Here is a 24,243-nt window from a genome sequence, read left to right as displayed (position 1 = left end):
GAAAAGATGCTGCGAAGGAGCAGCAGCGGCGGAGAGAGCGCGAACGACGCGACAGGCACCCTGGTCATCACAGGAGGAGGAGGAGGAAAAAGAGGGAAGAAGAAAACGACGAAAAACGTATTAATTCTTATTCTCCTCCTCTTCGCGACGACGGTATTCGCGACGTTCTTCCACGGCCACCGGAGAGTCGGGGAAGCGTTTGACTTCTCCGAGACGATTCGGACGACTTCCCCGGAGGGTGCGCGTCGAGACAGAGCGAGAAACGCGGCGAGTACCAAAGAAGACGCTTCTTCGTCTTCTTCGTTTGCCGTTGGAGGATACAGAGGAGGAGGAGGAAGAGGTGCGAAAGAAACATCATCCGAAAACGAAGACGAGGCAAAGACAACTTTTGCAGCAGAACGACAGAGAGAAAAAAACCGGGCTTTGGATAAAGAGACGGAAGAATACATCGCCCGAGAGCAGAAGCGATTATCGAGTCCACCATTGCCTATCGCGAGCAGTAGCAGTAGCAGTAGCAGTAGACGACGGAACAGAAGGAGTGGGCAAACGCAACAAGGAGAGTTTACGTTGGAACACGTCGGTCCGAAAGGTACGAGCGAAGTGCGCCCGAACGGCCGGTGCGTGTCCTCGGGAGGCGATGATAAGGAAAGGAAGGTTTGGCACCGATTGGAATCCGTAGACGATCCGTTGTTTGTACGAGTCACTGGTGCGTATTACGATCCCGCCAGATCTAGAAATAAACCGAAAACAAGGAGTTTAATTATGCACAGATCGATGTTTGAACCGGGAGTAAGGGTGGTGAAGATTGATAGGAACGGCGAGAGAGTGGAACCGGGAAGTCACAGCGGCGGAGAAGAGATCGACGATGGAATAGAAAACAACCCTTCGCTGATGAATAAGAGAAGCGGGAACAGTTGGCAAGACGAAATGACCAGACGCGTGGGGACGTCAGAGGACGAAGAGATTATTTTAGATTTTAGAGGCGATTTAGTCGAGCAGCTCCCGAGAGAGGACGAGGATCATAAAGAGTTTAGTTTTGGAACGTGCGCGATTGTGGGAAACTCGGGAGCAATATTAGGGAAAGGATACGGTGAAGAAATCGATGGGAAAGACGCGGTTTGGAGGGTGAATTACGCGCCGATAGATGGATTTGAAAAGGACGTCGGGTATAGGACGACGTTTGACTTGATCAATCAGCAGCACACGAAACGATTCGTTCGCGGCGATGGCGAGTACAGCGAAGAGGATGAAGACGACGCGAACAGTGATGCATCTGGTCAAGCAGAAGAGATTACGGAAGCGGACGAGTCAAAACCGAAAGTAGTTTTGAAAAATGGTCGCGGAGCGAAGCACGCTTCCAAGAGAAACTCTACGCTCATGGTTTTTGAAGTGACATCAAACTACGCCAGGAAACACTTATACGCCAGACTTATGCGTCAAAGAACGAATAAAGGGTTGAAGATATGGTCCCCCGAACTAGTCGTGCACACGCAGCGATCCTGGGACGTCTTGTCGCACTTGACGGCGCAAAAAATGGGCACGAGTAAAACCGGGAAAGCTATGTCTGGAGCGTACGCCGTTATTTTAGCCTCCCAAATTTGCGAGGAAGTGCATTTATACGGATTTAGCCCTTATAAGAGACGAGATATTGGACAGGCTGTTCCGTATCATTATTTCGACGAAATACCTGCAGTTTTAAAACACCACTCTTTCGATCTAGCTATTGAGGTGTTTAAAACGATTCGAGATTGGCCATGTTCAGGCGTCCGATTAGAAATACATCCGTAACCGATTATTTATGTTTAATATATGCACTCTGCTACACTCGATTGTGTCGTTGACAACAATAAACTCGCTATATTTAATATCTAATTTTATATGTATACTTTTCGATTAAGCTTGGCATCCTTGGACGTCGTGGAAGTCGCAAACGACGCTCGCGCACTGCGTCAGCGAATCTTTCTGCGATGCCGCCGGCGTGTCCGATAAGTAGCACCCCTGGCAGTTCTTAGTCTTTGGAATGCACCCAATTACTTTGATTCCGTCTTCAGTAGATTCGCATTTGCTGTTGACTTGCCGATAAAGACCTAAAGCGGTCTCATCTTCGGATGTTTCGCACGCTTTGGAAACGAGAATCTTCGGAGTGCTCGTCGTTTCAACCGCAGCACCAGACGTGTCGATGGCACCATCAGCAGAAGTTGCAGCAGATGCTGTGGCAGCTAAATTACGCGCTTCTGCACTCGCTTTCGCGTTCGCCGTGTCTTCATTCATGCGCTTCTCTGCGCTCGTGGTTGAAATTCCTTCCAGCGAAGGCATATCATCCGGATTTGCGCGCGACTCCTCTTCAGGGGCTTCCTCTTTTTCTCCTTCTTCCTTTTCTTCTTCTTTCTCGTCGGGTGCTTCCTCGGTCCCTTTTTCTAAGTGATCGATCGTTTCCAGCGCAGAAAATATTGAATCTTTCGTTTTGTCGACAATCTTCGCCACTGCCTTTACTTTCGGGATGACGGAACTTTTCGGATCTTCTTCCGATGAACGGGTTCCTTCCTCGTCGTTAACTTTTTCTTCCTTTTTTTCTTCTCCTCCTTCCTCTTCTTCTTCTTCTTCTTCTTCAACATCTTCGGGTGTCTCTGATGGTCCAAGATCGTACATTTTACCGGAGGTGCTCATCTTACCAGACTTGAAGTTCTTCACGGCTTCGGCGTAACGCTCTTTCGATCGAGCGTATCCAGAAGAGATGGAACCTTTCTCGAGCTCTTTACCGGAATAATTAGCCGAAGAATCTTCTTGTTCCTGTTTCAGCTGATCTTCCTCGGAATCTTCGCTTTCTTCATCAGTTTGATCATCTTTTTCTTCTTCCTCTTGCTCCTCTTGATCATCGTCAGCCTCTTCATCGATGTCTTCCTTCTCTTCTTCTTCGGCATCATCGGAAGCGTCGTCCGAGGTAGACGTAGCAGTTGCTTCGTCCTCCTTCGCTTTTGACTTCAAAAAACCTCCAAAGGTGCTCTTCTTTTCTACTTGCTCTTCTTTACCGTCGGCGTCGGCGTCCTCTTCGTCTTCTTTTTTACCGATGACTGCCTCGTTCATAATATCCGGGTGCGTGTCTCCGGCAACTTCTTCTGAAGGCTCGAGAGATGAAGATGCGCCTTTCTTTTTCTTCGCGGAAGTGGCAGGGAGCGTTGCCGACGAGGCCGTTTGGTTCTTTCCACCCGGTAAGATGAAGTTACCGTCGGCATCGATCGGTAACAAATCGCTTTCGTCCGGTAGCACCGGCTTCAAGTTTCCGTTGGGTAAGTCAACCAATAAATACGATTGTAAGTGTTGCGCGATATTCCCGAGAGACAAATCATCGCTCACGACTGGATACACCTGGTAACCAACGAAACACACCGAGGCCGTCATGGTCAACGCGCTAAAAGCACCGATAGCTTTACACGTCTTTGCAAATCCGGTGCCCGACTTCATCCTCTTTTCTTCTTCCTCCTTCGCCTTCTCTTCTTCGCTATTTTTGCTCAACAACGGTTGACGTTCGTTCATCATCGCTTCCTCGTCGTTCGTCGAGGACAAAGGTTTCGCGCCCTTTTTCTTCTTCTCCTTGATCTTCTTTTTCTTGGACGAAGATTTCGACGACAACGAACCGGAAGAAGACGAGTTGTACTTGGAGTCGTTTTCGTCGTCGTCGTCCGAGACTTTAGCCAAATCACTCTTTCTTCGTCGTCGTCGTCGACGACCAGATTCGATATCATCTTCTACATCATCGTCATCGCTACTACTCGCTCGACCATCGCTTTCATCATCGCTTTTATCTTCGATATCAACAGCGACTTCTTCGCTTTTAACACGTTTAGCTTTCGAGGAAGACGACGTAAACGACGACGACGATGCCGTCGATTGCGACTGCGCATCATCGTCTTCGTCGTCATCTGTTCCTTTCCTCGCTCCATCATCGTCACCGTCGATTTCGATGAACACGGACGGAGAATCTGGAGAGATCATCATCTGTTCCTCTTTGTCTTTGTCTTCTTTTTCGTCTGAATCGTCTGAATCGTGGTCTTCCTTTTTCTTCTTTGTCTTCTTTGTCTTCTTTAACGATGATGATGATGATGATTTTGCGTCCGCCTTTTCCTCCTCACCAGACGCGTCTTCTTCGTCTTCCCCAACAGTCGTGGTGGTCATCTCTTCCTCGTCGACTTCGACAATCACCGCATCTTCTCTCTCTAGGACGTGTGGCAACACCTCCTCCGTGGTCGATTGCGTCGCTATCGCTTTTTTCGAGCAGCATCCTCCTTTCGCCGCCGCCGTCTTCTTCTTGGCCTTTTTTAAAGCTTCCTCTTCGTGATGATGATTGCCGCGGCGTCCCTTCTTTTCCCTACTCATGTTATTTTTACGAGAAGAAGACAAAGAACTCGTCGCCGACGCCGTCGAAGACGATCCTCCTCCTCCTCTCCTCCTATTGGTAGAAGAAGTCATCAGCATCTCGTTGGCCTCGTCGATGTTCTCATCGGCTTGCGAGACGCCGACGATGCGTCTCATGGTGGGTGTAGGCAGAGAGAGAGACCAACACAGAGAAAAATGTCTCTCGGTCTCGGGTAAAGCGTCGTCTTCTTTTTTGTGATGATGTTGGATGTTGGAACAATTTTTTTTTGTTTGGTCTGTTCCGTTTTTGTGATGAGCCCTTTTTTTTTTGGTGTGGGGAAAAGAAGGGGTGCACACTTTAAAAGGACAAGGTGCACACTTTTTAAATTAGTTTTCTACTCGTCCACATACCTTTTTTTCCTTCTTCATCATCAATCATTTAACAAAAAGAAGTGAAAAAAATACCCCGAGGAGAACGCGCTTGAACGAGGAGACGAGGGTTTAAAAGAACCTCGAAAGAGCATAAAATGAACGCATTACGTTTACATTTACTACAGAAAGGGATAAAAGTACACGCGTATTCTCTTTGAACGCGTGTATTTCTACGATAAGATGTACATACGCTCGACGTCGCGCGCGTTCAAAAATCTTCTCCTCGAAAAGACTCCACCGAAAACATCGATCGCAGAAGACGAATTGAAGCGCTTTATCAACCTGGAACGTATCCAAACGATGAAGGAAGAGCAGAAGCGATCACCTGGAACAACTTGCGTGACGTTATTCGCGCGTATACAGCTATTTCACACCTCTCGAACGGACGCGCGTTTGAACGCGATATTTTCGTCGCCCTTCTCTTGTCGGTGATAAAAAACAAGTTTCGACAAACGGTGCGGAGGAAGAGGTTTTTGGAGTTTTGAAGGCTTACAAAACACCAAGCACGAACAACTCACACCAGACGTATCGTTGCGATTCAAATTTACGTTTCGTTTCGTCCATTTAGGCGCTCTTCTCGCGCGGTTTCTGATCAGTTTTTGGTTTGAAAAAAAGCAGTTTCTCTTCGCGAAAACAAAAATCTTTCGCGCGTTGTTTTTCGAGAGTTTTTCTTTCTTCGACACTTTCGTTTTTGCGTCGCCTCTCTTTTTCCTCATAAATCCTCCTCCTTCTTCTTCGAAAGCGTCACGCGCGAAGAACAAAATCCGATTCGAACGCCTTGATCGCGTTAAATAACATACGATCGGTACGTTCTTCGTTTTCAGGTATCCGTAACCTCGTATTAAGTCCACGGCGAGCACGTTTCCGCAAAATCGCAACAGCTTGTAGGATTTTGAAGGCGGGAATTTTTTAGACGCCAAAACGCATCGAGTTTACGCGCGTCGTGTGAGAGCGCGTCGATCGCGATAAAGATTGAAAGAACCAATATTTGGAGTTCTGGTCATCTCTAGTTGATCAATCGAGAAGATGTTTTCGCAAGACTACTCGCAACAGTCCTCCGCGGACGCGTTTCCGACGACAAATAAGCAACTTTTTTGCAACGGAAGCAGCCTCGAGGGGGGAGGCGAAGGGGCGAAGTTTTCGAAGAGCCACGACGAGAAGGCGGGCGACGACAAAATAGAGACGAAAACAAATAAGTTGGTCAGTCGCCAATCTGTGTCTTCGGAACACAGCGGAGACGAGCTCTTCTGTTTGGATGATCCGAACGAGGGAGAAGGATTTGGTACGTTCGGTGGGGGTGCTAGAAACGCGCGCGTGGTGAATGGGGTGATTCGATTGCAATCGTTCACGGAAAGCGACGAGGAATATCGATGCGAAGATGATCGACGCGACGCCCTTTCAGAGTTTCAAGACGAAGAAGAGGAGGAGGAAGGAGCAAAAAAATATCAACAAAAATATCAACAACAATGGAATAATAACAATACTTTTACCGCGGTTAGAAGAGGTAAAACGGTTCGCGATCTCATAGAGCGGATCATAGAATTTAGTACCGAGCCGCAAATCTCGGTTTGGGAGGATGTCTTGCTCGATTTACGAAGGAAAGAAGACGAGGACGCGCGCTTCGTTTTGGACGTGAACGAGGCGAGACACTTGCAATTTCGAGTGCCACTGGTGGAGTGGATTTTGGACGTGTGCGCGGAAGCGCAGTTTGGTCCGGCCACGGCGGATGTGGCCGTGGAATACATGGTACGTTTATATTCATTCTTTCTTCTTCCGATGATCGGTCTTTTGTGCGTCGATCACGCGCGCGCGCGCAGGAGGAGACCCACTTTTGTTTTGCTTCTCCTTCTTTTTTTTTTGCAAAAAGCCCCGCGAAAAGGCAGAAAAAGGCGCGCGCGAGAGAGAGAAAAAGTCGAAAATATCTTGTCCAAAGAAAAAAATCTTGGAAATCTCGGCTTGCCTTTTTTGCCTTTTTTCAAAAAAAAGTTGAGAGGAATCTTTTAATTGAAAAATAAAAATAATACTGACGACGACTCAATCATCTATTCTTCTCTCTTTCTTCAATTCATTCAATCAACAGGATCGAGTACTTTCCACTGTCATGGTTCCAAAATCTTCCTTGCAGTTGGTAGCGTTGTGTTGCATACAAGTCGCGGCGAAGTATGAAGAGACGGAGGAGTTAGTCCCGAGTCTTTCCAAGTTGAGATATTTCGGCTCGAATATTTATTCCGTGGATATCATTCGAAAAATGGAATTGGCCGTGTGCGTGGAGTTGAAATGGTCCATGGGCGTCGTGCGACCGAGTCACTTCATCGAGGCTATCTTGGCCTTAACCAGAATGCCGGACGGTGGTAACGTCGAATGGGCGCAGATTTCCGATAAGATTGAAGACGTGAGCTATGCGATGTACCACGCGATCGTTTCAGACGCGGAAGTTTCTTCAGTCAAACCGTCTCGACTTGCCTTGGCGTGCATTTGTGCCGCGAGATTACAATTAGAGAGCGAAGGGTTTCTCTATAACGAACCGATGTTGACGGATGATTTGAAATTGGCCGTCGGCGACGATTCTTGGTTGGCCACGAACGAACTCGAGTTATTTTCGCGAAATATCTTGGAACGATACAATTCATCCACGAGTGAAAATCAGCAGCAGCAACAACAACAACAACAACAACAACAGTATACAAACACCGGTGATAACAACAACGCATACGCTGATAACAAGGATGTTGACGACGTAAATAACGTACCATCGTTTTCGTCTCAAGCTTCGCAATGCGAGCACGCGAGTCTAGAAGAAGAGGAGGAGAGAAAAGAGGAAGATGATGACATGGTGTACGAAGACGAAGAGGAGGCAGGCGAGGAAGGCGATGATGACGACGGTATCGAGTGTGATGACGATGATGACGATATTTCTCCGTACAACGTAAATTCGATGATGCGACCGCCAACGGGAGATAACGACTCCATCGCCAAGCAACGACGATCAAAAAATCTCGTCCATATGAACGTTGAAATGATGATGGATAAGGATCATCCGAAGTCGCTCGCTTCACATGCGGCGTCTTTTGATTCTATGATTGATATTATATCGCCAACGTCGCCTTTGGATGGACCATGGTTCTAGTGAATAGAAATAAAAACGGGGGTGAAAGTGTTGTAGAGCGTGAGTTTTCGAGAGAGAAAACTACAGCTTAGCGTATCATGTGTAAGAATGTGTATGTAATGAATATAGATATTACAATTTCGATAATATCGAACAATTATGCTTTCCTATGTGCATATACGTTTCTTTTGCGTGCGTGCGTGCATGCATATTATAAAATATGATCTTGTACAGGTAATTCTTCTAAGTCTACTCTACTTCTAGTCTGCTCTAATGCCTCCGGGCGTGATTGAATAGCCGCAACTGTTTCTCTCCGCCGGATTATCCCAACGGACTATGCTGTTCTTACTGTCCCTTCTGTCTAATAGTAGTCTCTGCGTTACGCATTTCGACCACGGTAGAGGCAAAAAGTCTTTGTGCTTCGTACCAATCGGATCGAGCTTGGTCGTCGTTTTCGTGCATAGAAACGTGACGCGTCGCTTACGAGCTATGGTTAACATTTTTTGCCCAACCGAAAAGTGCACGTTTTGTAAATTAAACGGCGCATTCTTATCGCGACGGGATGCGCGGTCTATCCAATAAAATGCGGCCACATTGTCGACGAGTACCAACCTTACCGGCGTCATGTTATTGTTGTTGTTGTTGTTGTTGTTATTATTGTTATTTCTGTTACTATTCTCTAAATGTTGCTCGGATAAACTCGGAAACTGCATGAACTTCTCGTCCTTTTCCATAATAGTTAAACACTTGAGCAAATCAATGCTCGAATAACACCGCATCAATCGAAATCTAGATAACGAAACGTTATGACAGTCGTCAAATATAGATTCTCTCGTGATGACGTTCTCGGGCTGTTGTCGTTCTTCATTTTCGACGTCTATTCCTCGTTTTCCTTCGCGATGGTGAATCTGTAAACGCTCCTTAATCCTCGCCTGTAACACCTCTAAAAACCGTAACGTGTCAAACTTCCCGTCTAAATCGATTAAAACGCATCCTCGCTCGCTCCCGTCGAACGGGATGTTGTGTAAGACTTTCGGTAATATCGCGCCCACGGCAGTTTGAATCAGCAATTCAGTCTTCCCACTTCCACCCAACCCGCACGCTTCGATCACTTGCGAATGTTTCAAGGATTTGTGTTGGTCTAAAAAAGACAAACCGGTGTTCAGAGGTTCAATCTTTGATCTCGCGAATATGTCTGCGCCTTTTATACGCGTCGCGTCGAATAGAACGAAAATAAGAAAAGAGAGAGAGTGATGAGTCAGTTATACATTTTCAAAGTCAGTCTGTTTTGTTAAGTGCGTGAAGAAGAGGACCATAACGTGATGAAGAGAATAAAAAGAAAGAGAAGGCAATCGCTCTAATATCGCTCTACTCACCGGTTTCGTCCGCTCGGAGAAACTCCAACAGAGCGGATTTCGTCGTCGTCTCCATTGTGTGGTTATTATTATTCTATACGAATTTAACGTGTCGTAAAGTTATGAAAAAATCGTCGACAACGGCATCAAGATGCTTCAAAAAAAAAATATGAAAGCGCTCATTGCGACGATATCTGCTTCGTCATCATCATCATCATCATCATCATCATCATCATCGAAGAGTAAGAAAAAGCTCGCGTTGATCACGGGTACGACCGATGGCATTGGCAAACACACCGCTCGAAGATTAGTGGAGCAAAATATAGACGTCATCGTCCACGGGAGAACGCAGGAGAGAATCGACAAAGCCGTCGAGGAGATTTCTAAAGCCAGCAGTGATAAAGGGAAAGTCGTCGGCGCGATTTTGAGCGATTTGAGCACTTTAGAAGGCGTGGAGAACTTGTTCGATAAAGTTTCGAAAGACGTGGTGGAGAAAGAAGGCAGAAAGCTGGACATTGTGGTGCAAAATGCGGGCGTTTTCCTTCCAGAGCGTAAAGTGAACGAGAGGAAAATAGAGTTGACGTTTCAAATCAACGTCTTGGCTCCTTACATGTTGAACTGTTTATTATGGAACAAAAACAGCATGGATACGAACGCTCGAATACTAAACGTGGCGTCTATTTCGCAAACGAGTGGGGTTCAGTTAGACGATTTGACGTTTGAGAAACAATGGAGCGATCATTGGTCCTACTCTCACTCGAAGACGTGCATGAAGAGCGTAAGTTTTGAGATGTATTTAAGAATGATGAAAAACAGCGAGACTGTGAGAACGATACTAACGTGCGATCCTGGAACAGTTAATACCAAAATGTTACTCGCTGGCTGGGGTCCTTGTGGCGTGCAAGTGTACGACGCGAACGATCAGTTCGAGTTAGTCACGAACGATAAGTTCACGTTGCCGCAGAACAACGGCGGATACTTCGTGAATCGAAGACTATCGCAGGAGGCGAAAAGCTCCCCGGAGACGAGGTTGGTTTGGGAGACGTGTAAAAGAGAGACCGGAGTGACGTTCGAGTTTGACGTGTGATTGATGCGTGATGTAATGGTAGATAGTTAGAATCGTAGAAGATGTTATTATTATCGTGTAAAAAAGTGTAGTTCGCCTCTTCACTTCACATCTTTTTCTCTTTCGTGTCCACTTCATTTATAGAGAGCAAAAACATCGCACGTAAATAAAATGGCGTGGGGTAACGCTCGCTCGCGAACGAACGCGTCTTCTTCGTCATCATCTTCTCAGTTTCGCGGACGCAACTGGGCCGCCGCCACCAACAAACACGACGACGACGGAGGAGGTGGTTCGCAATCTAAACTGAAAGGTTTGAAATCCTCATCGTCTCGCGGAGGAGATTCCATCGTACAGTTTTTGCTCCGATCGAAATCGTTGCCGCTGTGGTTTGCCATCGTCTGTTGCGTAGGGTTAGTTCTGTACGTTCGACCACAGATTTCTCCCCTTCATCATCACTCTTCACACCTTCATCACCGTGAAAATACGGAATATAATTACCACTCGGAGAAAGAACACGAAGTCGATTTGCGACGAGCGGTGACGAAAAACAACAACAACAACAATAAGGAAGAAGATGACGACGACGGAGAAGAAGATTTAGGAGAGTCGTCGAAGAAACACGCGTCGACGGCGAAAGCTGCGGCGGCTAAAGCGCAGAAGATTGTCCGCGAAAGGTCTTCCGCCGGTGGTAACAGTGGTGGTGATGAGGAGACTACGAAGAAGAAGATAGCAGCAGCAGGAGGAACAATAACGGCGAGTACTGCAGGCGCGAATAAAAAATCCGCAAAATGTCAAGCACAATTAGACGGTGCTCGAACGTTCTATTCTGGAGTATCGAACGTACTCCCGGTGTGTAATTCTTTGAGACAGAAACCGGTGTTTGATTTCGACGGAGAGTTGAATGACGCGCCGACAGTGAAGTTTGGGAAAGCGGTGAAAGTATTTTCATTCAACGAGACGTATCGGTACGCGCACATGGTTACCGCGGCGGCGTTACCGAACGATGTTATCGTGGCCGCGTTCCAAGCCGCGCCGAGTTTACAAATGGAAAACGGACAAACAAAGTTCGCCGTGGAAGGTTTACCGGACCAAATTATTTTATACTCGGTTTCCAAAGACGGCGGTAAATCGTGGAGCGGCAGCAAAAGAGCGCCAGTTGGGAACGAAGGGAGAGCGGTGTGGGCACCGGTTTTACACTACGACGAGAAAGCGAAAAAGTTGATGTTGTTTTATGCGGCGTCGGAATTGTGCGTCAAACATTACGCGAAGCCAGTTCCGAGATCAGATCCAGGAGGACACATCAAGATGATTGAAATCGATAACTTTGGCGAGGATGGGAAGGTTGTCGATGAAGGCGCTTGGTCAGCTCCGAAGATGGTGTACGAACAAAAACGAGGAGAAATGCCGTATTTAATCGCGAACAAGCCAATCAAAGCTTCGAACGGTGATTTGATTTTGCCATTCTGGCAAGAATATAACTTCAAATACGAAAGCTCGGATTCGGCCAATCCAAATGACGACGAAGATGATAGTAATAGCGATAATAGTAATAACGCAGGTGCGTGCGTAACGAGATCTTACGCGGAAGGTGAATGTCCGCCAGATAGAGAAACCATTTCTGGAGTACTCATATCTTCCGATAATGGGAAGACGTGGACAAAAAAAGGTGACATCAGACATCCAAAGACGAGTTTGTTGGAAGGCGCGATTGCTGAAATCTCGGCGTTACCGCAAGGATCGGATGAACCACAACCGGCGTTGACAATGCTCTTTAGGACAGATTGTGGATGTGTGTTTCGGTCGATGTCGTTCGATTTCGGTGCGACGTGGTCGGATCCGCATCCATCGCCCGGAAATTTACCAAACGTCAACACGAAGTTGGACATGACTTCGTTGTATCCAACAGGTCACTTAGCGATGGCCTTTAACAATCATCGACGATGGGAACACATCGGAAGTAAAGAGCATCCGTGTAAATTGTGCCGAACGCATTTACACTTTGCGTTGAGCTCGAATGGCGGTGAAGATTGGACCACTGTCGCGGCCTTTGATGACTTAGTTCAACCGGATGTTCGAATTCACTACCCGAGTATTTTGCCGTTGGGTAGAGGCGATAACGTTCGGGATGACCGCGTTTTGGTTTTGTATTCCAAGTTTTTCTTAGGAAAGTGTAAGGAGAGTGAGAAAGGTCAATCGCCGCTGATTTGTCCAGGCTTTAACGATCCAACGCAAGGTATCCTCGCGAGACGAGTCGATACGCACTTACTCTTTTTGGGTAACCTTTCGCCTTTGACAGCGAAAACAACCGTGAAAGGCACTCCAGAAGACCCACACTCTAGACCAGATCCGTCCGATACCGTCGCGTTGACGGTTTTGAGACAGTTTCTCACGTGGTGGAAAGAGAAGAACGTGCCAGTCGATTATCCAGCGACGAAAATGAAACCAGACGCGCTGCAAGAAGGCAGAGGTTTCGTTCGAATCAAAACCATGCGAAGAAAAAACATAGCGAGTAGATTTTGGGACAAAGTCGTGGATTCGTTACATGACAGGTTTGATCTAAGACGAGTCGGTGGAAGCGCGTTTTACCGAAGACACAAGCGATTGATGAATGAATTTTCTTCAATGGCGGACGACGTTCTCGCGGTTTTAGGTGTGGATAAGAAACCAGGAGCAGATGGAGCGGATGGCGGCGAAGAAAGTGAAGAAGGAAAGTAGAAATAGCTATAGCTCTTTAAGCTTCTGCAGTCTGCACGTGCTCTTTTTAAAATAGCTTTTTAACAGCGCGTTAAAACTAATAACTCTCTAACTAAACTAAATGAAATCCGAAGCGCGCCGCGCTTGCCTTCTTACTAACTCTTCGCTCGTATTCGCGCCTACGATGACGTTTGGCGCTTCGTCCTCATAGCCCCCTTTTTGTTTACTATTGCTATCTCCATCCTCGCCGCTATCATCTTCATCCATTTTTACTCTACTCACGGACGCAACGAATACTAACAACATGAACGACATCAACACCCCTAACCCTTTATTCACGTCCACGCTCTCTTTCTCGATGAATTCGTATTTTAACAACACGTGTTTCGGCCACTCGCTTCTTCGCGCCAAAGTTGACGACCACTCCTCAGCGAGCGCTTCATAATGTTGTTGATGTAACTGTTTCTTCGCTCCTTTCCTCTCAATGAAGGACGATTCACTCTTCACGTTCACGATGTATCCGGCGTGGTGTGTGAACGTGAACGTAATCATCGGTATCTTCTTCTCTTTCCCCTTTGTTGTCGTTGTTCGCGGCGGCGAAACAGAAGAAGAAAAACGTAACGGCATCCACACCGTAAAATGTCTCTCGTTATCGAAGGCAAACTGTATCTTAATCTCGTTTGATGATTGCTCTTTTCCCTCCTCCTCTCCTTCCGTCGTCGTCATCAACGAATGCGAGGTTGGTTTCTCCACTCTGTACGCGACCATTTTATTCCTCCCAAAGCTCGGACAGTGCTTCTCCAAAACGTCCATCCACTGCGTTCGTTGCTTGGACGATTTCAGATGCATTCGACTGCTCGTCGGAACGATATCCCCGCGGTGTAAGTCACCGTTTACCACGAGTATTGTTGCAATAATTGATGATTGACACGTTATTAAGAAGAAGAAAAACGAAAGATAAGGACGAGGAGGACGAGGACGAGAACGAGAACGAGGTCCCATATTTTTCCTGTTGTTATTCTCTTCTTCTTCTTCTTCTTCTTCTTCTTCTTCTCTTGTGTGTGTCGTATTCATGTATTCGATCTGTTGAGAAAAGACGAGACTTCTCTGCTCTAGTATAAGTTGAAAAGAGAAAAGAATTCTTCATTAAATACATAAACATAAACAAAGAACATACATAAATATACACACACACAGAGCATATAGAGTGGTATGGACGAAGAATACGACGCCATCATCCTCGGCACGGGTTTAAAAGAGTGTTTATTAGCCGGCGTTCTCTCGAAAGAAGGGTACAAAATCTTGCATTTAGATCGAAACGCGTATTACGGAGCGGAAAGCGCGAGTTTAAATCTGAAGCAACTTTTCGAGAAGTTTCGTCCCGAGGAGTTCTCATCAGCGAAAGGAGGAGAGAATTCATCGAAGGAGAGTGAAAAAGTATTCGAGGAGAAGTTGAAAGAGAAATACGGTCGATGGCAAGATTGGAACATCGATATGGTTCCGAAGATGATGATGGGAAACGGTTTACTGGTGAAACTTTTAGTGCACACGGGAGTGCACAACTACGTCTCGTTCAAAGCGTCCGAAGGGTCGTACGTGTTTAAACAAGGGAAGTTGTTTAAAGTTCCAGCGACGGATAAAGATGCGTTGCGGTCGCCGTTGATGGGAATGTTTGAGAAGCTACGCGCGAGGAGTTTCTTCGTGTTCGTACAGGACTACGACGAAACGAGAGTGGAGACGCATAAAGGATACGATTTGAGGACAATGACGTCGAGACAGTTGTACAAAGAGTACGGGTTAGCGGATGAAACGATCGAGTTTATTGGACACGCGCTGGCGCTGTATACGGACGAGAGGTACATGGATTTTCCAGCCATCCATATGGTCAAAGCGGTCAAATTGTACGAAGAGTCTTTAGCGAGATTCAACACCGGGAGTCCGTATATTTACCCGTTGTATGGTTTAGGAGAACTGCCGCAAGGCTTCGCGCGATTATCCGCCGTATATGGTGGGACGTACATGCTGAATAAACCAGACGCGGAAGTGAAATGGAACGAGGAAACTGGAGAGGCCATCGGAGTGAGCGCGACTATGGAGGATGAAACCGTCGGCGCCGGAGAAGGAGAGGAAAAGAAGGGCCCGCAAGTTGTCACGGCAAAGGCAAAGCATGCGATCGTCGGGGATCCGTCTTATTTTCCTAAACATAGCGTACAAGTCGGCTCCGTTGCCAGGGCGTTGTGCTTTCTCTCGCACCCGATCGATAACGTCGAAAACGCGCACTCGGTACAAATCATAATCCCGGCTTCGCAAGTCGGTAGGAAGAACGACGTGTACGTTTTTGGGTGCTCGTACATGCACAACGTGTGCGCGAAAGGACGTTACGTCGCATTCGTGAGTACAAACGTAGAAACTGCAAACCCGGAACAAGAATTAGCGTCTGGTTTATCGTTGTTAGGTACGATTGACGAAAAGTTTGTCCACATCTGTCCCATCATGGCGCCGACGACGGACGGGATAAAAGAAAAGGCGATTATTAGTCGAGGGTACGACGCGACCACGCACTTTGAATCGACCGTTAGAGACGTGTTAGACATGTATAGAAGGGTGACTGGGAAGCAGTTAGATTTGAGTCAAATCGATGCGAACGAAGCAGCCACAGAATAAGGAGGTTTTTATATTTTAAAATAGAATACATTTTCTTTTCTCATAAACTGACGAGTCAAAATTCCTTTTTGGGAATGGCTATAATAATGATATGTTGATTTTATATAGTAATAGAAGGATAAAATCTTCTTACTCTCAAGTCGCTCTTCCAAACGGGTTTTGCAGCCGACTCAACATTGCGGAATTGCGCCCAGTCGTCCGAGGAGTTTCGCCCAGAGCGGATAAGAGCGTGTTCAACTCATCTTTCGAAAACGCCGGGATGTTGGGAGGTAAATCGCCCGTCGGTGCATCGTGAACAGTTTTCAATCGCTCTTCCAGACTAGATTTTAAAAACTCCGCTTGCTTCGAACTCAACGGCGGCGGTTGAACACCGGCAAACGGCGTCGCTTTCGTGCCGGCTTCGTCGCCTCTCGGCGTCACCGCTATGATCCACTTTAAAACTTGGTGCATATCCAACACCGGACTCTCTGGAGCCATGTTTGGTAAACCAGAGCCTATATGCTTGTCTGAAGTTAGTGTATTAAACCCAAACGCGGCTTCAGACGCCGTTGGTGAGAACGAAGCGTTGAGTTCTTTCAACAACTCCAACTCCGCTCCGGTGAGCAAGTTAAAGTTGGGGGTGTTGACTAACGGCGAGAAATCTAATATCCCCGGCGTCGTTCCGTTTCCGTTGAATCTACTACTCGAAGGAACCTTTAACGACGATAAAGACGGTTTGAACCACTTGTCCGAGCCTTTAAATGGCGATAACGTCGACCCAGGCGGTCCGCCTCTTCCTCCTTTAATATCTAACTTCTTCAAGCCCACGCCGCTTGGACCTCCCTTCATGTGCGCCGCCGCCGCTTTCGCCAACGTCGCACCGGTCGGTTTCTTTGCTACGCTCGCCGGCGCTTTCTTCTCGTCTTTATTCTTCATCATTTTCTTCGCTACTGTGTTCGTTTTGTTATCCTTAATCTCCGCCTTGTTCGTTTTGTTATCCTTATTCTCCGCCTTTTCCGGCGAAGTCGTCGGCATCGTCGTTGTTGGGGGTTTCTTCTTTTTAACTCCACCTGAAGCTGTTCCTCCGCTTTGTTTTGTCATCAAAGCCGCGTATCGATTCTTCACCGCGTTGTCTGTTCGACCACCGACTGCTTTGGCGATTTCTGTCCACTTGTTCCCAACTATCTTGTGTTCTCTCATCAACACCTCGTCTTCCTCTGGCGACCACCCTCCTTGTTTATTATTATCGCAATTCAAATAATTCTGCCATCGTCTTCGACACTGTTTCCCACCTTTGTTTTCCATCTTACTCGCAACAAAGACCCATTTTTTCGGCCCGAATTCCGCGACTAACTTTCTCAGTTGCTCGTCCTCTTCTTCCGTCCACGCCATGTTTGGTTTTTGTTTATGTTGTTTAAATTAACCACCTTTTGGGTTGACTTTAAAAAGCACCGTTATTAAAAGCCTCGAGGGAGAAAAAAGAAGGTCAAGAAATTTCTTCTTCTTCTTCTTTAACTTCTTCTTTGTCTTTGTCTCCTTGTTTCAAATGCACGCGCGCGTTTCACGTCTTCCGCTTTATCTCTCTTTCTCTCTGTGTGTGCGTGTGCGTGTGTCCTCCTCAGGACTGTTGATGCGTACGTTTAGAGAGAGGAGAGAGAGTACAAAAGTAGAGAATTATCCCGAGGCGCGATCTAACTTTAAAAGACGACTTGAAAAAGGGGGAGTTTAAAAGGGCAAAAAAAAACTCTCTCAATTCAAGAGCTGTTTTTGTGGGGGCAGAGCAGCAAAAAAAAAAGCGTGCAAGAAAAAAAATTTGACCTCCGCAGAGAGAAGAGAGTAAAAACAAGAAGAACAATGACAACAACAACAACAACAACAACAACAACAACAACAACAACATGTCTTCGTTAGGGTACGCTCAAAGATTGGCGTGGAAAGAGGATGTCGGTGGGACCTTAGGTTCGGAGGAGATTCATTTCGAAAGCGAGAGAGTGGAACAGTTGGCGAAAGAGTTGGCGGATGTGATACGAGAAGCTGGGAAGATTGACGATGATGATACAAAGAAGAAAAAGAAAAAGAAGACGGGTGTCATTGTTCACACGGGCGCTGGCATCAGCACCGCCGCCGGGATTCCCGATTTTCGAGGGCCCAAAGGGATATGGACGCTCCAGAAAGCCGGGGAAAATTTACCGACGAGTTCGGTGCCGTTCCCGTTAGCTTCGCCAACTGTCACGCACATGGTGTTGTGTGGATTGCAAAAAGCCGGGTACATACGATACGTAGTTTCCTGTAACGTGGACGGATTGCACTACCGCAGTGGAATACCGAGAGAGGAAGTCGGTGAATTACATGGGAACTGTTTCGCCGAACGGTGCGAAACGTGCGAATGCGAATACTTTCGCGACTTTGAGATGGAGTCCGTCGGCTTTAAATATACAGGAAGACGGTGCAGACGAAAAGAGTGCGCGGGAAAGCTCCGAGATCAGGTGTTGGATTGGGACGATGCGTTACCGGAACCAGAGCTTTGTAGAGCCGAGAATGAGGCGAAGAAAGCTAAATTAGCGCTCGTGCTTGGAAGCTCGTTACAAATAGTACCTTCGGGCGATTTACCTTTATTGACTATACCGGATGCTCGATATAAGAAACGAAAACGTAGTAGTTTGAGTAGTAGTGGTGGTAAGAATAAGAAAACAGTAACAAGAAAGACAACAGGAGGGCAGCTCGCCATTGTTAACTTACAAGCGACCGAAAAAGATCAATTCGCAGACTTGGTTGTTCACGCGAAAACGGACCAAGTTATGTTACAGGTGGCGAAATATTTGAATATTGAAATTCCAGACTACGTGAGAAAAGACGCTTTCGGCGTGCGCTACGTGGCGCACGCTTCAAACGAAGACAATGAAGACAAACGCATCCATTTGAAGGTTCAAATTGTATCCCAGCATTTCGAAAGTGACCACGACATTCCCGTTCCTTGGTTGGAAGATATTGACGTGAAAAGCATTCCAAAATGGGTAAAAGTAAAGAACCTTGAACAGGAAACGAAAAGAGTCGGTGGTCTTTTCGTTTGCAAAACGTTTGAGTTTATGAGAATGTTCTCCGACTTCTTAAACGATGACGACGACGATGAAGAAATAGTTTTCGAAATAAAGCCAAACGCAAGATTAAATTCGAGTCCAACCATCTCGACGACGCGTTCGTCTCGAGCTTTGCAAAGACTCCTCGAACGCGTGACAAAGGGCGAAAAGCTCACCCTCTCGAGTTGCGAAGAATCAGAAACTATCGATAACATCGAAACCCACGTGGTTCGGTATCAACAAAAGCGGTGAAAAATGTATTATTATAGCAGCAGTAGAGAAATTTAGATCTTACGAGTACAGAGAATCCTCAAAAATAAAGTCCATACTTGATGCTCGTTGCTCGGAGATTGGTTTCGACAATAGTATCATCATCATCATCGTCGTCATCGTCATCATCACGCGTGAGACATCTTTTCAGAACGCACTCTAGTAGTAATAGTAATAATAGTGATAATAATATTATTAACAGTAGCTTGTGCGTGCACAACAAAATGAACAAAGATGAACTACAAAGTCTCTCGTGTAAAATCAACGGAGGTTGTTCTCGCGAGACTCCAAAACTGAGCGAAGAAGAGATCGAAAAGCTACTCGCGGAATACCCGCTGTGGCACAGAATAGGAAAAACGATAATAACGAGGAAATTCACGGCGAAGAACTGGCAATGCGCGGCTGACTTTTTCTCCCAACTTTCAACCGTGGCCGAGGAAGAAGGGCACCACCCGGACTTTAAGTTGACAAATTATAGAGAAGTGGAAGTGAGTTTATCTACGCACGCCATAGGTGCGTTGTCCATGTATGATTTCATCTTAGCCGCGAAGCTCGATAAAATTCCAGTCGTATATTCGCCAAAATGGGAGAGAGAAAATATCAAAGAGTGATGGAAATGAACGCGTCATAGCAAGTAGCACAAAAGAGAGTAAAGATATATATATGAGATAAGAAAAAATCTTTTCATTACACTATACGCGTGCACATCTCGCTAAAAAAACTTGACTAGAGAGCGAACCGATAAATCGCTTCTCTCCTAAGTGACTAAGCAAATTTAGATTTGTCTGTCGGCGACATCTCTGGCACCACCCTCCATCGGGTCCAACTTCGGTCTGTACACCAAGAAGGAGTGGCATTGCACTTGCTTGATGTTGTCGAAGCCGGCGCATCTGACGTAGCAGTTCGGGAACGCCTTGACGCACGCCTTGACTTCCGCGAGGACTTCAGACGGGTCGTTGCAACCGTACATCGGCAACTTCCACATGACCCAGTATCTGTTGTCGTAGTAGTTGGTGTTGATGGAGGAGTCCAAACCAGAGTTACCGTGACCGTCAGTGTAGGCGTGCGCCGGGTCCTCGAATTCGAGGCACGGAGTCCAGCCGTTGTTCAACAAGTATTGCACTTGCTTGCCCAAATCGGCGTCAGAGAGCGGCGGCAAGAAGGAGAAGGTCTCGAACATCCTGTGGGTGTTGGTGAAAAGAGAAAAGAAGGAAGGAATTGGTAAGTAAACATTTCAGATATATTTATTTGCTTGTGTTCAATTTCTTCTTTTTGTGGAACGAAAAGAAAGGAGAGAAGGAAAAAAAATTTCTCTCTCCTCTCTCCTCTTTTCACTTCTACCTTTTTTTCACTTCTACCTTTTTTTCACTCATCCCTCCTCGTTCGGCGGCTTCGTGTCGCAACGAGAAGAAAAGAGGAAGTTTGGCGAAAGGGATAAAAGAAAAAAGAGGTGAAATCGACAACGACGCGCGCGACGTAATGAATCCGATTATTCGAGAACAACGATGGTCGAAAAGGACGTGGCAAAGCTTCTTTCACACAAATATCGCGTTTTTGTTCTTTGTTCATCGTCGCTTCATCGATAAAGGTTGCCGCGACTCGCGGATAAATCAATCTCGATTAATCCCCTCGGAAAAACGATCGTGACTCAGGGTAGCGGAAAATTTCGAGTTTGTCGGAATCGGTACTTACTTGTTGCCGTGCGGTCTCCAGACCATCATGGACTTTTCGTTGACGACCTTGCCGGTGGAGACGGCGTTGATCTTTTGGACGTTTTGGACTTGGGCAATGGATTGCATGTTGTATATATTTGTTTGTTTGATAGAGTGTATTTATGAAGATTATCGCGCCGTTTTATCGTCCTTTGGGAAAGTTTTTTTTGCTTTTTCTAGCTTTTCAGACGCGTGTTCGTCGTTCCTTCGTTCTCGCCTCGTGCAGCTTCTTTTTTTATTTTCGCATGAGAAGAGGGAACCAAATAGACGACGCAGAGCCCAACCTTCGCCAACTCTCCTCCACCATGACTCGCTCTCGAAAGGAGACACAAGGAACAAATTAAAGACGAACACGACGTCGACGACGAGGCAGACGACACAAAAGGAGAGATACCATTAATTTTATGTTTATGAATATGTATACGTGTGAACTTTATATTTATTTACAAAACATTAGAAGAAAACATATAGTTTTATGATGCTGAAGGAGACTAATCAACCGCTTAATCTAAGAAAATTTAGATTTGTCTGTCGGCGACATCTCTAGCACCACCCTCCATCGGGGACAACTTCGGTCTGTACACCAAGAAGGAGTGGCATTGCACTTGCTTGATGTTGTCGAAGCCGGCGCATCTGACGTAGCAGTTCGGGAACGCCTTGACGCAAGCCTTCACTTCAGTGAGGACTTCAGACGGGTCGTTGCAACCGTACATCGGCAACTTCCACATGACCCAGTATCTGTTGTCGTAGTAGTTGGTGTTGATGGAGGAGTCCAAACCGGAGTTACCGTGACCGTCAGTGTAGGCGTGCGCCGGGTCCTCGAATTCGAGGCACGGAGTCCAGCCGTTGTTCAACAAGTATTGCACTTGCTTGGACAAGTCGGCGTCAGAGAGCGGCGGCAAGAAGGAGAAGGTCTCGAACATCCTGTGGGTGTTGGTGAAAAGGGAAGAGAAGGAAGGAATTGGTAAGTAAACGTGTTTGTCAACGAAACTTTTTTCATCTTTTGATTGCGAAGGGAGGTTCTTTTTTTTCAGCCTTCGAGAAAAACCGGCACCTCTGCTTTTTTTCTCCTTCCGCGATATCCAAGCAGAACAGAGCGCCGAGCAAGAAAAGAAGCTCAAAGAAGGATAAAATGTGTCGAACGAAAACGACGCGCGAGTCCAACATAACCCGATTATGCAAGAATGAAACTATTAAAAAACGATGTATGAACACTTTCTTCAGTCGAATGTGTTCATTTCGTTCTTAATTTAGCTCCGCATCTTTGATAAAGATAGCAGATAAACATGCGCGCAAATCAGCCGATTATTTCTACGCGATCCAAAGGAAGCGTGTGGAGGTCAAATTTCGAAATCGGTACTTACTTGTTGCCGTGCGGTCTCCAGACCATCATGGACTTTTCGTTGACGACCTTGCCGGTGGAGACGGCGTTGATCTTTTGGACGTTTTGGACTTGGGCAATGGATTGCATGGTGTTAATTTGAGTGTATATGAGTGCGAAATATGAGGATTGTTGAGAACGCGCTTTCAATCTCAGCCGCTTTTCTTTCTTTTTCTTTTTCCCTTTTTTTCTCTCCTCCTCCTCCTCACCACGTCTCTCCGGCACAAATTTTTTTATTTTTTGAGCGACGTGGCCTCCTCTCCTCTCGTTTATTTCAAGGAGATGAGATTTTCACTTGTTTTTTTCGATTTCGAGGCGCACACACACAGCAAACAAAAAATCAAAAAAAGTGTGTTTCGTCTCGGACGCCCGGAAATAGGTTTTAGGAACTTTGTGAGCTCCCCCTCTCTCCCTCTCTCTTTTATTCGCCTCCCTCCTCGGACTTTTGGAGGCACCAAAAATTCTCTCTCTTACGAACGAATGAACGAACCGAGGACAGAGAGAACGGTGAAGACGACGACATCATCATCCAAGCGTCGTCGTCTTTGTCGCTCTCCTTCTCCTCATTCGCTGCTCCGTGGTGACGAAGAACCGAAGGAGAAGGAAGGAAGAGAAGAATCGAAAAAAGTATCGAAGACAGTTGAAGAACGTGAAGAAGAGAAGAAATTGTGCTTGGACGAGCGCGGGCGCGTCCACGCGGTAGGAAACGCAAATCTAGAGTACGCATCCACGTCTTCCGTTCTTTTCTCGGTATCTTCGTCCGAAGACGAGCAAATACGACAACAAAAGCAAGGCGGACTTCTCAAGAAACTCTTGCGCGACTGTAAAAAAGTGTTCACGGCGAAACAAACTTTAGAAACGGAGTCATACAGCGCTGGCTCTACGTTTTGGATTTCAGCAACAGCAGAACCAAATGGAGATGGTGCAACAAAAGAAAAGAATAGCAACAACTACAAGAACTACAAGAACAACAACAAAGTGAAGAAAACATCGTTATCTGGGTTGGAAAGACTCGCGCTGCGAGTCTTCAAGCACGTGACGAAACGACTCAAGGAGGGCGAAGATTACGACTCGAAAACTTCTGGTGCCGAGTGGTGGACGCAAGTAATCGATCCTCGGGACGATATTGGCGCGCACTTTGATAAAGATTATTACCTAGAAGAAAATATGAACGTTTCGGTACATCCCCAGGTCGGGACTGTAACGTACCTATCCGATACAGGTGCGCCCACCGTCGTCGCGACTCGCGTGTTGTGTCAAACATATTTCGACGATTCAAATCCGAAATGCACGAACGATATGCTCATCAACGAGAGTAATGATGCCATCCTAAATAAGAAGAGTAGAGTTGAAGATAGCGTGTACATTTCATGGCCAAAAATAGGGAAAATTACAACATTCGATGGTCGTTGTTTGCACGCCGCTCCGAGCGCCTTATCTGGCTTCCCCGAAGAAGAAGAAGAAGAAGAAGAAGAAGATGTAAATGAGAAGGAGAGCGAGGAAGACGACGATGACGACGATGGGGATGAAGAAAATAGTATAGATTCTAAGAGGATAACGTTCTTAGTCAACGTATGGCTAAACCATAAGCCTATTTTGAGCGAAAACTTACCGGAAGAGGTTCGAGAAACTCTTGAGTTTGGAGAGGCTGATTTTGAGGACTTGTTCGAGAAGAACGAAAAGGCACCAGAAGGAAAGAAGGAAGACGAAAGAGCTGTGAATATAACGACACGTAGAAGAACAAAGCTCGCATTCACGCACTGCGACGAGAATCTAGTCTACGAGTACTCTGTACCGGAGTTCTGCTTCGAATCCGGCGCTGCTGCCAACACGCTCCGACTCGGCAAGTCCTTGCTCGTGCCTTGCACAGAGGGCGCTTTAAAACGCATCGCAACGATTTAGATAGGACTATAGCAGCTAGTATAAAGTTTAATGAAGTATATAGATGACGTTTATAGGTGGTGTTTTTTTGATGAAGTTCGATATCGGTGATTGATTACAAAAAAGATCTTACGCTAATAAGACCAAAAATAAATCCTTCACGCTTGACATAAAACTTTGGACCATCGGAAGTTTTTTTTTTCTCAGTTATATTTGTTCTTGTGCTGTAGTTTGATTGAATACTACGTAAAGTGGCATTCAAAATTCAAAGCT

The 24,243-nt window shown here is 46.3% G+C and overlaps 15 protein-coding genes across 15 annotated transcripts; 9 read left to right on the top strand and 6 right to left on the bottom strand.

Moving 5' to 3' along the window:
* Positions 1 to 1,788, top strand: Bathy09g00390 (predicted protein (Partial); the record flags this gene model as incomplete). Its single annotated transcript, XM_007510878.1, has 1 exon — positions 1 to 1,788. A coding segment is annotated over one exon (1,788 nt), but the record flags the coding sequence as incomplete, so codon positions are not given.
* Positions 1,789 to 1,893: 105 nt separating this feature from the next.
* Positions 1,894 to 4,530, bottom strand: Bathy09g00380 (unknown protein; the record flags this gene model as incomplete). Its single annotated transcript, XM_007510829.1, has 1 exon — positions 1,894 to 4,530. One exon carries the CDS (start codon positions 4,528 to 4,530, stop codon positions 1,894 to 1,896), a length of 2,637 nt encoding a protein of 878 aa, XP_007510891.1.
* A 1,281-nt stretch (positions 4,531 to 5,811) lies between these two features.
* On the top strand, positions 5,812 to 6,789 carry Bathy09g00370 (predicted protein; the record flags this gene model as incomplete). Its single annotated transcript, XM_007510810.1, has 1 exon — positions 5,812 to 6,789. One exon carries the CDS (start codon positions 5,812 to 5,814, stop codon positions 6,787 to 6,789), a length of 978 nt encoding a protein of 325 aa, XP_007510872.1.
* A 97-nt stretch (positions 6,790 to 6,886) lies between these two features.
* Bathy09g00360 (predicted protein) lies at positions 6,887 to 7,912 on the top strand (the record flags this gene model as incomplete). Its single annotated transcript, XM_007511267.1, has 1 exon — positions 6,887 to 7,912. One exon carries the CDS (start codon positions 6,887 to 6,889, stop codon positions 7,910 to 7,912), a length of 1,026 nt encoding a protein of 341 aa, XP_007511329.1.
* A 239-nt stretch (positions 7,913 to 8,151) lies between these two features.
* On the bottom strand, positions 8,152 to 9,322 carry Bathy09g00350 (XRCC2 DNA recombinase; the record flags this gene model as incomplete). The annotated part of the gene is made up of 2 exons (XM_007510866.1): positions 8,152 to 9,086; positions 9,268 to 9,322. The coding sequence occupies 2 exons, from the start codon at positions 9,320 to 9,322 to the stop codon at positions 8,152 to 8,154; spliced, it is 990 nt and encodes a 329-aa protein (XP_007510928.1).
* Positions 9,323 to 9,397: 75 nt separating this feature from the next.
* Positions 9,398 to 10,333, top strand: Bathy09g00340 (short-chain dehydrogenase/reductase SDR; the record flags this gene model as incomplete). Its single annotated transcript, XM_007511009.1, has 1 exon — positions 9,398 to 10,333. The coding sequence occupies one exon, from the start codon at positions 9,398 to 9,400 to the stop codon at positions 10,331 to 10,333; it is 936 nt and encodes a 311-aa protein (XP_007511071.1).
* A 150-nt stretch (positions 10,334 to 10,483) lies between these two features.
* Bathy09g00330 (unknown protein) lies at positions 10,484 to 13,027 on the top strand (the record flags this gene model as incomplete). Its single annotated transcript, XM_007511222.1, has 1 exon — positions 10,484 to 13,027. The coding sequence occupies one exon, from the start codon at positions 10,484 to 10,486 to the stop codon at positions 13,025 to 13,027; it is 2,544 nt and encodes an 847-aa protein (XP_007511284.1).
* A 96-nt stretch (positions 13,028 to 13,123) lies between these two features.
* On the bottom strand, positions 13,124 to 14,080 carry Bathy09g00320 (unknown protein; the record flags this gene model as incomplete). Its single annotated transcript, XM_007510838.1, has 1 exon — positions 13,124 to 14,080. One exon carries the CDS (start codon positions 14,078 to 14,080, stop codon positions 13,124 to 13,126), a length of 957 nt encoding a protein of 318 aa, XP_007510900.1.
* Positions 14,081 to 14,218: 138 nt separating this feature from the next.
* Positions 14,219 to 15,670, top strand: Bathy09g00310 (predicted protein; the record flags this gene model as incomplete). The annotated part of the gene is made up of 1 exon (XM_007510983.1): positions 14,219 to 15,670. The coding sequence occupies one exon, from the start codon at positions 14,219 to 14,221 to the stop codon at positions 15,668 to 15,670; it is 1,452 nt and encodes a 483-aa protein (XP_007511045.1).
* A 135-nt stretch (positions 15,671 to 15,805) lies between these two features.
* Bathy09g00300 (predicted protein) lies at positions 15,806 to 17,041 on the bottom strand (the record flags this gene model as incomplete). Its single annotated transcript, XM_007511084.1, has 1 exon — positions 15,806 to 17,041. The coding sequence occupies one exon, from the start codon at positions 17,039 to 17,041 to the stop codon at positions 15,806 to 15,808; it is 1,236 nt and encodes a 411-aa protein (XP_007511146.1).
* A 506-nt stretch (positions 17,042 to 17,547) lies between these two features.
* On the top strand, positions 17,548 to 18,978 carry Bathy09g00290 (NAD-dependent deacetylase sirtuin-6; the record flags this gene model as incomplete). Its single annotated transcript, XM_007511253.1, has 1 exon — positions 17,548 to 18,978. One exon carries the CDS (start codon positions 17,548 to 17,550, stop codon positions 18,976 to 18,978), a length of 1,431 nt encoding a protein of 476 aa, XP_007511315.1.
* A 242-nt stretch (positions 18,979 to 19,220) lies between these two features.
* Bathy09g00280 (pterin-4-alpha-carbinolamine dehydratase) lies at positions 19,221 to 19,607 on the top strand (the record flags this gene model as incomplete). Its single annotated transcript, XM_007511209.1, has 1 exon — positions 19,221 to 19,607. One exon carries the CDS (start codon positions 19,221 to 19,223, stop codon positions 19,605 to 19,607), a length of 387 nt encoding a protein of 128 aa, XP_007511271.1.
* Positions 19,608 to 19,771: 164 nt separating this feature from the next.
* On the bottom strand, positions 19,772 to 20,795 carry Bathy09g00270 (predicted protein; the record flags this gene model as incomplete). The annotated part of the gene is made up of 2 exons (XM_007510824.1): positions 19,772 to 20,177; positions 20,689 to 20,795. The coding sequence occupies 2 exons, from the start codon at positions 20,793 to 20,795 to the stop codon at positions 19,772 to 19,774; spliced, it is 513 nt and encodes a 170-aa protein (XP_007510886.1).
* A 431-nt stretch (positions 20,796 to 21,226) lies between these two features.
* Bathy09g00260 (predicted protein) lies at positions 21,227 to 22,179 on the bottom strand (the record flags this gene model as incomplete). The annotated part of the gene is made up of 2 exons (XM_007511116.1): positions 21,227 to 21,632; positions 22,073 to 22,179. The coding sequence occupies 2 exons, from the start codon at positions 22,177 to 22,179 to the stop codon at positions 21,227 to 21,229; spliced, it is 513 nt and encodes a 170-aa protein (XP_007511178.1).
* A 390-nt stretch (positions 22,180 to 22,569) lies between these two features.
* Bathy09g00250 (predicted protein) lies at positions 22,570 to 23,991 on the top strand (the record flags this gene model as incomplete). Its single annotated transcript, XM_007511103.1, has 1 exon — positions 22,570 to 23,991. The coding sequence occupies one exon, from the start codon at positions 22,570 to 22,572 to the stop codon at positions 23,989 to 23,991; it is 1,422 nt and encodes a 473-aa protein (XP_007511165.1).
* Between the last annotated feature and the right edge of the window lie 252 nt (positions 23,992 to 24,243).

The sequence above is a fragment of the Bathycoccus prasinos genome (assembly GCF_002220235.1).
Source record: "Bathycoccus prasinos genomic : Chromosome_9".
NCBI classification, from domain to species: Eukaryota; Viridiplantae; Chlorophyta; class Mamiellophyceae; order Mamiellales; family Bathycoccaceae; genus Bathycoccus; species Bathycoccus prasinos.
This window is presented reverse-complemented; position numbering and strand designations above follow the sequence as displayed.